This window comes from Desmodus rotundus, chromosome 6 (genome assembly GCF_022682495.2).
Source record: "Desmodus rotundus isolate HL8 chromosome 6, HLdesRot8A.1, whole genome shotgun sequence".
Classification (NCBI taxonomy): Eukaryota; Metazoa; Chordata; class Mammalia; order Chiroptera; family Phyllostomidae; genus Desmodus; species Desmodus rotundus.
Genome location: NC_071392.1, coordinates 20,866,759 through 20,881,364, shown reverse-complemented (window position 1 = coordinate 20,881,364; position 14,606 = coordinate 20,866,759). Strand labels below are relative to the sequence as shown.

Here is a 14,606-nt window from a genome sequence, read left to right as displayed (position 1 = left end):
TTAATATTTTCAAGTATCTTCTGCGTAAGGAGATTACAGGGTGGGGCAAAAGTAGGTTTTACAGTTGTGAGTGTGTGATACAGAGTGTATTCTTGTATTATTATTTATTAGTTATTATATTATTTTCCATACAAACAACTATCAATCTACTTTGCCCCAGTATGTATGTTAAATTAAAAAATAAAAGCAATACTTATCTAAGGATGAAGATAAAGTTAATGGCCTGAGACAAAGGAGAGTTGATAGATGTCTGCTTGTTGCTATTTATTACTTTGAACACAAAAAGGCAAATGCATTATGGGTAACGCTTAATTTAGCAAACTTTACTTGTATTAAATTTTAAAAAATTTAAAACGGGTAACAAATCTTCAATTCACAAATGGGAACCCCAAATATGATCTGTTTCTATAAATATCTAGTATTTATTGATTAATATAGCAAAGTGCATATGCACATTGCCAGATATTAAACTCTGGTTTGAACTACAATGCTATGGTTTAAGTTTGTATGAGGTGTCAAAAATATGCAGGCACATTGGTAATCGAAAACTAGAACTATGTCATTAGAAAATTAGAAAATTGAAGCTACGAAAGTATGACAGTGTTCATATTCATAAAACAAGAATGAAAAATGACTGAGGTAATATAACATAAAATGAGATTCAGAAAAAGGGTAGTTTACACCCAAGTAAAGCACTTTGTGAAATTGCACTTTATTCCCTCAAACGCAGTAGCCAACATTTGAAATGATGCTGAAATTTATTTTTATTGGGAAGACTAAAACCTTAAGGTTTAAAAATATTTTATGAGATTTTCCTTGTAAGGGCACTAGGCTGAAGTCAGAATATGGAAGTTCAGCTGCCACTACTTGGCTGAATGGACAGACATTACTTAACTTCTTTGGGCGCGTTCTCTCATCTAGGAAATACATTCACTGACTTGGGTGATGCCTTGGGTCTCTTCTAGTGTCTTGGTAATTCTGATTCTAATGATCTGTTCAAACATTATTGATTGATAACAACTTATTTTTTTAAACTAACAAATTAAGGCTACCCTGAGAAGTGGTTGATGCAGTTGGCCCCTTCTTGTCACTGCTATTTATTACTGAATATTTAATGTTTCGTTCTTCCTGCTCACCTCTCCCTACTTCCTCCCAGCCTCCCATTATCTAGCAAAGAAGCAAGCACTAGTCCTCTGAACTACTTTTATTTGAAGGATTAAAGTGTCCTGAATCTAGGAGTTTTCAAAGAGTTAACTCAGTGTTTAGAATTTTAATACAATATTTGATTCTACTATTTATTCAAAAGCAACTGCCACAGCCCATCACTACAATAATTCAAAACTTCTCTGAAATACATTTCTCAATTGCCCACATTGAACAGTGGGTACAAGAGAGTTGACTAAGCTAAATAAAGTGAAACTAACTAATCACTCAGAATTTGCAACTCGGGTGAGTTTTTCTTTTGTCTCTGGCCTCACTTAAGAAATAAGTAAACAAACAAGTAAATTATTGTCTTTGAAAAAAAAGAAATTATCACCAAACTAAAATGGTTTTTATGTCTTTATTTGGGATGTTATGTATTTTTAGTTTTTAGTGGCATTTGCTTATTTGCCATTTATGAGGGTCTCCAAATGGAACCAGCAGAAATAACAAAGAGCTACGACATGTAAATTCCTCTGCACAATGAGAAAACATCATGCCCAACCTACTAATTAACAGCTGAAACAGAAACCTGAACTATCACTGTCATATGTAAATCCCTTTGGTTTAAGTTCTATTCCCTGTTGACCAAATGCCCCCCTCTCCATTCCTCTTGAAAACAGGTGTTTGAGAGAGAAGTGGCAGGATACACCTGAGAAAGAAGGTGAGGAGATGCCCAAGCAAAACAAGCTATGGGATGGGAATCCAAGGCTGATGGACTGAAGGCAACTTGAGCCTTTTACACAACTTGGTCTAGAACTCACCCTACATTTCAGGCAAGTAGCATGCCACTTACAATTTGAGGGGCAGTTGTAGATTATTTTAAATGTTCAGTGATCTTTTAAACAAGCAACATGTTCTATAGCATTATTAGTAGTAAAATACAAATAAACAGGCAACGTAAGTCAGAAATTGTTTGCAGATGGTGCATACCCATGCCGTAATTGCACCTACATTGATACATAAAAAAATAAAGTACAAGAACACCTACTGAGCCAAATATTGTTCTAAGTGATTTATGTTTATTAACTAACTATAATTTTTAGGCAACTAAGGTCCAGAGAAGTTAAATCCCAGCTAGGAAAAGACAAAGTGAGGTGCTGTGCTCTCCTGGATCTACTCTGGCCACCCCTCTGAGGCCTGCATTCCTTTAGGTTGACTTCGATGGATGTCATCTACTGGGACCCATGAGCTATCCTCCCATGTCTTCCGATTACATTTGGCCAATGCAGGCAACAGAAGGAGATTGGAAGGCATGAAGACAGATTACTGGATTGATACTTGCTATCAGCTGCAATCCTCCACCTGAGGTATTAACTTTCCTAGGAGGATCTTCTCTTGCGCCTCCCACTGGATTCTGGATTCTTATAAAAACTCCCTCTACTTGCCCATTCAGGTTTAGAGACATTACTATTTTCCAGCTGTGGGCAGGTCCTGGGTGATTTAGCATTTCCTGTTGCTTCCCTACATGCTGCCCAACACCAGTTATTATCATACTCTCTTAAATTATATCTTTGAATGTGCCACCTATTTCCTTGTCTCATAGGATGACTAAGAAATAAGATAAATCTTTTATCATTTATCAACTAATGCCTAAATACGCAAAAAAAAAAAAAAAAGAGTGATGCTGCTTCTTTTAAATTTCCCAAGCTTCTGGATACCCAAGAATAAGTTTGGTAAAGCTCTATTTGCAGGAACAAAGAATAGTTCTGGAAGAAACAGTACCTATCATTCCTTGAATTCTGAAAAGATGGTAATCCTAAAAATGTGAATGGGAGCAGGCCCTCAGATTTGCACGCCTAACCTCTACCTTTCCTGTCATTTCAATCTGTTTCATAGTTTACATCTACAGGCTGTGTAGTTTAACATAGTCATACATGTTTATATTTCAAATAAGAAGAAATGTCCCAAAGTATATGTAGTTTACACCTGTAGCTACACAGATTTTAATCGAGAAAAGCAGTAAACACATTGTGAGACCATTTTACTTTTGGAAAATATTAAATAAGGAGAGATGTCACTTAATTTCAATCTACTCAACTAGTAGTAAAGTTCTCTTTAGGTGGCTCTTTTTTAAAATTTCTTAAAATTGATTCTTGAGAGAGAGAGAGAGAGAGAGAGAGAGAGAGAGATCAATTTGTTGGTCCCCCATCTATGCATCCCTGGTTGACTCTTGCATGTGCCCTGACCAGGGGGCCAACACGCAACCTTGGAGTGTCAGGCCGATGCTCTAACCAACTGAGCTGCCCAGCCAGGGCTAGATGGTTCTGAAAATGTAGAAGTGATTTGCCAAATTACTGGTTTCTTACAAAATCAAAGCTCCATTTTATTTATTTAGTTCCCACTAAGTTTTTGATAGCACAATTCTATTTTACTGAACTGCATGATTTTGCTACCAAAATAAAATCAATCATCTGAAAAACTTACTTGGTATTCATTGTTTATTTGATAAGAGTCACTACCCATTTTATTTTTTCAACTAATGAGAATACACCTCAGCTTAATTTGCTAGTTTTTGAAGAGGCTAAGAAAAATCACCCAAAAGTTTACTGTGCAGTCCAGACAGTGGAGGAAGTCATTGCTGCAGACACTGAACACATTTCACTACTACATTTGCAAATAACTATCACTTTGCAAAAATAAGTTTTTATTTGGGTGTCATTTCTGGCAAAGCTTTAAGGCTGTATTTTCAAAGAGCAAAATTCCAGGCCTTTAAAATTCTATTGGCATCCACCAACCTAAGCTGGACCCGCCTCTAGGTTTCCGCAGAGCCTGAGAGATGACTTCATCTTAATCATTTTCTTGCCCACAGTCATGTAAGATAACTGGAGACTTTTTTTTCTTCTAGTATTATGGAAATCTCTTGTGACATGTGGAAAATAATGAGCTAGAAGGGAAAAAAAAGAAAACAAAACTGCAGGAGAGTTGGCATATTGAACTTCAATGACTATCATTGATTAGCAGCCTCAGCCTGTTGGACTCTCCACACAGCTGCATATAATCCAAGCCTCATATTTTACTTTGTAGCTGGAATATTTAACATCAGGTTACAGTGTTCTAATGGTGCTCTAGTTCAAATGATCTGTTATCAGGTAATTAAATTGGGAATTCTATATATTAGTGTGTGTGTATATCTCTGCATGAACCGATTATTTTAAAGTGTGATTTTAAGTAGTGATGCCATGTTCTTGTTAATTCAGCACTCTCTCCTTTTTTAACTTTATTTTTATTGTTTATACTATTACAAATGTCCCCATTTCCCTCCATTTGCCCACCTCCACCTTGCCTTCCTTTCTACTAAAACACAGGAGAAACTTAAAACTACAAAAAAATACCTTGTACTCATAATTTCAGTGAGTGTCCCTATCTAAGCTTCAAGAAACATACCTACCACATATTAGAAAGAAAAGTTATGAAAATGAACAATAGGATTTTTAAATACATTTGAAACATTTGCATTGAATTTATTCTATGAAATTTTGAAGAGAAACACTTTTTGAATTTAAATATTTAGACAAAACCCTGGCGTGTTTACGATACAAGTATTACCTGGTAAGTTTACGTTATGTTTGTAGTAAAAGTAAAAATCCCAAGGATGTAATAATTGTCACCGAAATACACAAATATTTAGAATCATTAAACTTTTAAGAAAATGTTAGCTTTTAAAAGTAATATAGCAATACCATATAAGCTAAAGATCCAATTTATTAATTTTAAATCTGTATAGTATAGAGAGAGCAAAGTGATTATTTTTTAAGAACTTTTCCTCTCGCTCATACAAACCCTTTCCAAAAATATATACTTATAATACAGATTTTACCTGATTATTCTGGTTCATATGCACATGTAAGAGACCAAAGAACATACTATAAAATATTTTCAGAATCTTATAAAAACCAATATTCCAATACATAGACCAAATTTATAGACAGTAATGTATAAGTTCAGAAATATTATAGTGCTGTGGAAAATGTAACATTATACATGAAGGTTTCATTAATAAGTGTACATTTAAAATGCCAAATATAGAGGAAAAAATAATTGACCCATTCAATCAATCACATATGAACATTTACTCTTACCAAGTAACTTTCTGGTAATTTAGTAAAAATATATTAAAGGCTTTAAATAGAAATACTTACTCTGAAATATAAAATGTCCAAAATCTATACAGATGATTCAGTAGATATATTATTATTTTGTATCAAAAAACTACTATCTATTGTAACTTCCTTAAAGTGACAATGAATCCCCTACACTTTTATAATGTAAGTGGAAAATCAGAGAGGAAAGCTCACCAGATTTAAATTAATTTTGCCTCCACAAAGGTAATGCAAATTGAAGATTGAGACCTCACAGAGCTTTACCATGATAAGTCTTACTCCATGAGAGAAATAAAATATTCTGCAAAGTTTTATCCAGCTGGACTTTGAACCTCCCCTATGACTATGATTTAGGAGTAGTGTAGAAAGTGCTGCAACTAACTTTTCTTTATTGTTATTCCATGTTTACTGGGGAGTTTCAGCTTAATACAGCTATTCCAAGAAATAGTCATAAGAGCATCACAAAAACAGGAAAAATGTTAGTGCTTCAGTTTTTCTACATTACCAAGAAGGTTATTAGTGATGACTAAACCATATTAATGACTAAAACACATACTATAGAGAAATAAGTTGTGACAATAAAATGTGTTTTGTTTCTTAAAGAGATTGAATAGGAAATATATCATACTTACCTCCATTTCTAATTTGTGGACTTTGGTCTTGTTTTGTGTTTCGACTTTTTTTTTTCAATAAACCATTGGAATCAGTCACCAATAACATAACACAGGAAATGTAATTTAACTTGTCACTCAAGACTTAATCCTTCTTATCTTAGTCATAATCCAGGGGGGAAGGTAACACCACTGCTGATATATTTTACTCATAAAATATTTTATTATGTATTAAATATTACAAAAATACAGTAAACTTGAGAGAGATATCTCATCCACAGTTACCAACTCAACAAATATTAATTAGGGGATTCCTGTGCATATTTTATTTTGTAATATTTTTTTATCTTTAAATTTATCATTCATAGATGTTTGTAATCACTATAGCAATGCTTGGAAAAGATAAACACTGAAATTTTATTAAAAAATTACTGAAGTGAACAGTCTAAAACTAAAATATTTTGATGTATTATATTGGTTTTTCTCATTTGAAATAAAATCTAAAAAGCCCTCACATTATTGTTTTGTATTTCTTGCTGCCATTTTTTAATATAGTAAATGAATAAAATTGGTACCATTACCAGGCCAAGTATATGTAAGAGAATTCAGCTCATAATCAATCCATAGGTTATTTCCCAAATGAAAAAATGTTAATTCCAATAAATATGGAATTAGTCTCCCAAATTCTCCTGAATCTAAGGGAAGGGGTTTATCTCTTTTGATATTTCATTTTTGTTTAAAATGAACTTCTTAGACTCTTTAGGTCATGCAACAAATATTGTAAGTTACTATGAATTCCAACTCTGTGGTGAAGGGTAGGTGTTTTTAACACAGAAGGAAAACAGTAATGCTTAAAATATATTTAAATATATTTGTTAAGATAATCTTACAGGGTTCCAACATAATGCTTTCCATTGATAATTACTATAAACAAAGACTAAAATTTTCAATATTTAGTAATGGGTTTTTAATCCAAATGAATGTTTTAGAAGTTCCATGCTTTACATTTAACATTTTTCTTTTTCAATTATAAACAAAGATATTTACAGAGAACTGGAAACTATTCCTATTTCTATTTGCATTTTTTCTTCCATTTTTTGCTGACTTTCAGCAATAAAGCACTTAATTCTAAAGAAATTGCTGCTTTTGACTTTTGAGTGTAATCATTTGAGAACATGCATGTAGGTCAATGGTACTTAGACGATTTTAATTTTAAAATGTTCACACCTAAAAGTAATCTACCACTCCAAGAAAAATAAAAATTATGTTTTTATTCTATGAATTTGAGGCATTTAATTTTTTCAACATCATCCTGTAATAACCAAGACCTAATAGACTAGTTTTAAACTTTTAAAGCAATTGCTGAAAAACCATAATCCAGCAACACACAGGTGAATGATAAAGTGACATTTTTTTCCTTTCAAAAACATGATGATTAAAATATCTAGAAAAAGCTACAATATAATACCAGAGTTAGGGTGGGTAAGACATTACCTATATTTAACTTCCATCTTTCAATGTTATTCTTGTCATCCTGTATAGTCAGGAATACAGACAGACATAATTTGCAATAAATATTTTATGATCTTGTAGCTATAAATAAAATATTTGTCATTTTACAAGAATCTAATATGATTCAAAACCTTGTTAAATCCACATCCCCGAATCACTCCCTTTATAATATAATTTTTATTTTTTATAAAATATGTACTTATAGTTATTCAATTAACTTGAATAGAAAATATTTCCATATTTATACAGTGTATTATCTGCATAAAATCTAAAGTTAGATTGATTAATCTATTTTGGTTATTTTCACTGAAAGTGGGTATTTTATACCTAGTACTATATAGCTTGGCAAACAATCAAATGTAATTGAAGCCAAGTAATTCACCCTATTTATAGACTTTTTTTTCAGGATCACCTGCTTTGTATAGATTGTTTTAAGTACAGTTGTAAAGTTTCAATTTTTAAGAGTTCCTTTGAAGAAGTGGCAGATGTTGGCTTTGCTAATAACAGTGGAAAGTATAGCAGGCTCAAAGTTGCAAAAATGTTTAACACATATAAAAAATAACAGTGTGCTTTCCTATTAAACTTGGTTATTTTCAATTGTCAATAAAATATAATGGAAGAATAAAGTCCATAAATATTTGTTTCTAGATCCTTAAGCTTCTTGAGTTTGTAAATGTGTGGGTTTGGGAAGGAAATGCATGTAAATGCATGCTGGTAAGTGTTACATATTTTGTTTTACTATCATTGCCATGGATAAAATTTGGTTTGTCAACATTTTCTGGTGCATAAAATTCTATTAAAATTCCACATGGTCATGCACACATACACGATATCTGGGTATTAGATGCAATGATACAGAATTCTGGTTCTGACTTAGCCCTGGATTTATATACTACATTTACCCTGAACTATAAATACATAGTAATTATAAACTGCCTAACAAAATATAAATGGTCTTTACTAGACATGATGTGACTTTCATCTAGTATGATTTTAAAATTCCAAGAGTTCAGAAATTAATTTAATTTAATTTTTGGAAATATTGAAATATTAAAAGGGTACTAGAAGCAATGAGAGATTGTATGTTAATAACACATAAGAATTATAGTGATTTTCTACATTCCCTTAAGTTTTGCTGGATCAAGATGCCTTTATACTATAAAAAAAAAATAGTTGTGAACATAAATTATGGAAGACCAATTGCAATATCATCACAGGAGAAAGATAACTTGAACTTAAATCCACCTAAAGATCCAACAAATATAAATTAGCTCAAATAGTGAAATTTGGAAATTAAATTTTATTTTTATTGAGTACACATACATTTAACTAGAAACTACAATGATACTTCCTTTCAATTAATCTAAATTTCTTTCAAAATATTCCATCAAGGAAACGCTCGTTCTAACTCCCAAGTGATTCTACCCTTGGTGATGACTAATTGTATTTCCCACTTAAGATGTAATCTATCAATACTTTATGTAGCTGATGTTAACTTTTGTGTTTGTTTATTTTTCCAGTACTTTATTAGCTTCAACGTGTAAAGAAAAACTTATTTTGCTATGTGGTTATTTCCCACCAAAGCAGAGTAGAACCATTAATATAACCAATTTTCTTTGAAAAGTTATTAAAATAATTTAAGGGAACCAGTTCTTAGACCCCACTTTCTCTGTCTTCTCCCAGTCCAAATAACATACATCTATATGAAAATTCAGTTTGCCCTAAGGAAGTTGGTTGCAGTGGTTCAGCTCAGGAAGCATAAGGAACAACAATCTATCACACAGATTTCTCACTGCAGAAAGTAAAGTGAATCGTAAGAGCTTTTAGTAGTTACAAAAATGAGCTGACAAACCTGAACTGAGGTCTGTTTCCAAAACATTTATATTGATATCAAATGCTGTGTCTACTAAAGGACCGCTACATCTAAAACTGACTACTTTTCTAATGGATATGGAAACCTTCTTGCTATGATTAACCTTTTAACTCGCTGTCTCGCAAGTTTCACTTATGGTTAGTAAAAACCATTAAAAATGAGTGATTCTTTTGGTAACTTTCTTAGATATAAACTAACTTGTGAGCGAGTACTAAAGTTTACCCCTGACCTTGGAAAGTAAAAGTTAGACCGCTCGCACAGGCTGAGGAACAATTGACAGCATCGCTCCAGAAGAACATGGAAAGACCACGAAACGGTGCCGCTCGATCACTGTCATTTACACGGGATCTCACCTACAGCATTAGAAAAGGTAAACATTTCTCCAGTCCTTCAAACCGGTATCTGGAATTACCTTCTAGAACTGTTAAACCAATTCCTCGGAGGTAGGAAATACGTAAATATTATATTAAACAGATGCCACTTTCCAAAAAGATGGAACGCAGGTTGCGGCACTATAGCTACGGAAGAAAACTCGCTAAATTGTAAAGCATGCTTTAACAGTTTCACATTGAGACAGGTGAAGGTTTTGTTGAGTTGCCTGAAAAACTTTAGTTTCTCTGGATTGTTACAATTTACTTGTCAGGCTGTGCCTTCAAGCAGCCCCTTTTGCGTGGCTACTCAACTTATCCCCAGGAAGATCAGTGCCTCCTGCTTGCACCGTCGCATGCCAGCCTCAGGGATACAGACAACCAACACGTTTGGGGTTGCTGTTTGTTTCCAAAACTGTGTCCGATAATTCTCAATTGAAGGAAGATACTACTTTCCACTTTTGAATCTCAGATTCTCTTTTTTAGATTAATAGCACAACTGTACAGCTACTATTAAGACTGGTAGTTCTTCAAATCTGAGCACGTATTTGTTAACAATTTTCAAACACATTTCTTAAAATCTTCTGAATTCCTAGATTATAGCTTCTTCCCCAGAAAGGGAATTTTTTTACCATTTGGGAAAGGGTGCTATTTAAAGAGCTCTGAAATCAGAATTAAAAAAAAAACTAAAACTTTTTTTCTCATACGCTCTGCCAAGTTCCATGGCAAGTTCCAAATATTGTGCAATAATTTGGAAATCCAGTTAACGATGGAAAAAATCGAGCCACTCAGAGTCGGGAACTTGCAAGGGAAAATGTCAAAAAGCAGCACCGCACGCACGCCCAGCGGACGCTGCATCCTAGGGCACACTCCCCTCCCCGTCGCTCACAGGGAAGGTCACGCTTTGCAATCGATTTCACATACTGTCACTTGTCCTTTTTTTCTCAACCCTCTGGTAAACTAGTTTGAACCTTGGAGAGCTTAGTGCTGTTGGCTACAGTTCGGCCCTTGGAGAAACACGTGTCCCCAAATAACAGGACTAAGGCAGCCCCGCGGAATTTGGCGGCGGGGAGCCAGACAGAGCAAGACACGGACCATCTTCCCTGCTGCCTCACTATAGTGAGAGAATCTTCCCCGACGTCTCCCCGCCCCTTTCGCCCAAGGTGCCTGGCGTGTCCTTACCTGAGCTATCGCTTTTCCTTTTGCCGCCACTTCTCTTCTCCGCCTCCCCGGGTGACAGAGCCTGGCGTCCGTAGTCCCCGGGCGCACACGCAGCCCCAGTCGGGGTGCTGGAGCCCAAGCTGGAAGAGTTGGAACACAAGACTGGCGGGCTGCTGCCCATCTCCGGGGGCCCTCCCGAGTCCGGCTGAAGGCAGAGGCTGTGCCGAGCCGCGCTCGGGGGGGAGGACATCTGCGGGAGGTGCCAGTTGGTTTGCAGAGCTTGGTGCTGCTGCTGCTGGTGGTGATGATGGTGATGGTGGTGGTGGTGGTGGTGCCCCCTGTGATGCTGGCTGGCAAACATGCCCTCCTCGTTGGGGTATCCCGCGATTATGCAAGACGAGGAAGAAGTGGAGAGCTCGGGGTAGGACATATGGTCAGATCTTCCATGGAGGGCGAGAGAGGACTGGGAAAACGGGTGCAAGCCTTGCGCGGTAGCGTGAGGGCTGCGCAAGCAGCCAAAGAGCGGGTGTTCCATAGCATACAAGTTTCGGGGTCCAGGCAGAAGACTTCACGACGGTTGCAAACGCCACCACCCTCTGTCACTTTTTCACTGGAAATCGTGTGACTTTTCCCCTCCCCAAGCAATTGCCGCCCGCGCTTCTGCAGAGTTTGGATAATCCCGGTCCTGAGCCCTAGCGGCCAGTCTCCTTTACATATAAACAATCTGACCTGGAGGAGCTTCCCTCCGAGCTACTCAGATGTCAAGAGTAGGAGAGGTTGAAGCCAAAAGAAGGTGGTCCCAGAGAACTGCTTTCAGGGGTAAACGGCTCTGAGAGGTTATAAATAGAGTGTAATGTGAGCTGGGGGCTGGCTTAAGAGCCCAGCGCTGACCACATGCAAACTCCCTCCAAAACTCCCGCTCGGTGCGCGCTACGCGCTTCCAGTTCCACTTCCTAACGCCGGCTGGACGCACACAGCGTGTCCACGCCCGCCCGCCCCTGCCGGCCGCCTGCGCTGCGAGCTGAGCGTCCAGCGCCTGAACCCCGGCCCCAGGCGGCAGTGGCTCTTCCCTCCCGGCGCCGCAGCAGTGTGGCCCTTGTGCCAGACCCAACCCCGCACCCCGAGTCCCACCCTGTCACTTCGCTCGGGAAAGGTGTTTCCAGTGCCACCTGGGCACTGTCACCTGCTGGAAAGCTAGAATTGTGCCCAGCTCTTGAGGAACACGGAAGGAACATTAAGATTAAGGGAAAAAATCAGAACTAGTTAGGCGCGCGCGGAGAAGTTTTTCAAACTTTGCATCTCCTCGTGCCCTGGGAACAGTGGCGCGCCTAGCTTTTTGCAGCTAGTGTCTGTGGGTGCGTTGTTAATGGCCACGGACGCCAGGTCTCAGGTTGCAGAAATGCGCTCTGCGTTCGGGAAGGGCCATTCTGGTGCCCAAAAAGAGAGACCTTTTGGGGTGGGTGGGAGGAAAGCACGGGGCAGTGACAGTTGCAGATAGATGTCAAGCCCTGACATCTTCACCCGAGGGATCTGGTGGGGTTGCTTTCCCCCTGCTTGCCGCAAATGCCCTCTCCCCTACTTTTCTGGTCTCTTTGAATTTCCACCAAGAACTTTTCCTGGGTCGGGAATATTCCAAAGCGATTTTGTCCTGGTCACATGAGATGTGTAGATTGCACGCGCGTTTCCAGTCTTTCCCCTCAGGAGCCATGTCTCCTCATCACCCTCCAGAAATCACTCCTATCCTGCTCAAAAATAAATCAGCTAAGAGCACCCCGTCCCCCGCCCCAGCTGTGGTCTATGTACTAGAAATGTTACACTTCGACATCCCCCAAAGTTCACTAAAGCTTCAGACCTCCCTGGTCAATCTTGCATCATAGAAAATGAGTGAGAAAACTTGCCACCAGCGAATTAGTGCGAGCGTCAGCTGCGCTTTGATGGTGCCACTTGCTTGAGACATTGTCGGCTGGGGGGGAGAGTCGTTTACACAAGGCAGGCAAGCCTCCCATAATGAGCTGCAGGGACAGTCGGCTCATGCCTGGCACATGTCGCATCAAGAGAATATAGGCGCTCGCATATGTATCTAGTCCGGGCCCGCGCTTGTGCCACCAGCAGCGTCGCCCTGTTATTTTCATTGTCTCAGGTGTCCAGAGGATGGGGACCAAGTCTTTGAAGTTGTTAATGGAATTAATGGGGATAGCAAACTAGACCAGCCATCTGGTTTGAATTAGCAAAAAAAAAAAAGTATTGATTAATCTTTGGGAAGTGTCTCCAATGCAGGACCTTTTCCCTGGCCCAGACCCTCGGGCTTCAGCCTATCTCCCTGTTCTTTTAAGGCGTGCTGCAGAATAGTGGCTTCGCAATAAACCTTTACATCCGTGTGAAAGTTCGAATTGTTTTCCATTGCTTAGAGGTGGGGTGGGGTGGGGGCGATCAGGAATTCTGACATTTGTAAGTGCTGCTTTCTTTAACGGAAATTGAGCCCTATTTTGAGGGAAATTAGTTTTGCAGACTTCGTTTAAAAAAAAAAAAAAAGCTAAACTTTTGTTCACCAGCTGCTCAGCTTTTCAGTCTGGGTCTGAGCTGGAACCTGCTGCAAGCGTTTGACGGTAAGACTTTCTTTGCCGATATTTTGGGAATCTAATATTGTTTTAGACTTCGAAAGGGGGTGTTCTTCAGGTTGCACGTTTCTAAGGGTTTTAAGCACTCACAGGATGGCGTCCAGGGCTCAGATCTTAAGAACGTTTCTTCCTGCCACTCCCCATGCCCTTGGCTCTTAAAGGATGAAAAAGGAGGGGGTATATTCTAATATCGTCGGAATATTTTTTGAATTTTCATTGTGTTTATGGTTTCAATATGTGCCCTAATATTAAAAGTTGAAGTACAAAGGGCATCACTAAACTTCTCAAACTCGGGTGGCTCCTCCATGAATTCTGGGTGAAAGCATTAAAGGCTTTATCCGAAGAGAAATTTAGGCAACAACCTCCATAAACAGTAACCAGAAATATTTACATAATATGATGCTGTCTACTAAAAGCACTGTGGAAAATGTCAGACAGGACTAACTAAAGATACACTTGCTGTGCACACATCAATGAAAAACATCCATAAAATCCTTTTGGTTTGCATTATACTGGTTGAGAGAAAGCAAGCGATTGAGAAGTGAATGGATTTAACTAGTGTGTTGCAAATAACTATCAACTAGCAAAAACACACTTTTCGTCTCCAGAAGCTGCCACTTTCTTTGAACCTGCCCAGTGACTTTGCTTGCTTTTTTCTCACTCACTGTGTCAGATGTTAACAACATGCCCAGAAGTTTCTGTACAACCTGTTTTAGTCAGTCAGCCTCTGGGACTGTGGGGCTAGAAGTCTGAGAAAGAAAAATTAGAAAAGGTTTGAGAGAGAAGTCTCTTTCAAAGTCTCTTTGAAAGGCACAAAATTAAAATAAATTTAGCAGAAATAATATTTTTAATTGAAGACCCAAAACATGTATTGGTAAAAATTATGATGTCCAGATTTCTGACAGAAAGCATAAAATAAGGAAAATGTTATTTGGAACAGAAAAAAAGTGTGATTCAAGAAGACAGAGGTGAAAAAAGAGGTCCTGATATATTCCAGAATGAAATATGACCTTTTTCTCTGAATTTCCAAATATATATTAATTACTCCATAAGTTATTTTCAAAATTTTCATATCTTAGAATAATTAGAATATGATAAAGTATTGGTTTTTATTTTCTAGGCCATAGAGATTTTTTTTTGAAAAATGTAATAACAGGAAA

At 37.6% G+C, this 14,606-nt stretch overlaps 1 protein-coding gene across 1 annotated transcript in view; it reads right to left on the bottom strand.

Moving 5' to 3' along the window:
* The window catches only part of MEOX2 (mesenchyme homeobox 2), a 66,709-nt gene extending 55,092 nt beyond the window's left edge, over window positions 1–11,617 (bottom strand). The window contains exon 1 of the mRNA XM_024577247.4: window positions 10,850–11,617. Within this exon, the coding sequence (XP_024433015.2) occupies window positions 10,850–11,363 (514 nt within the window). The 5' untranslated portion in view covers window positions 11,364–11,617. The remainder of the gene's footprint in view (window positions 1–10,849) is intronic.
* Window positions 11,618–14,606: the final 2,989 nt, after the last annotated feature.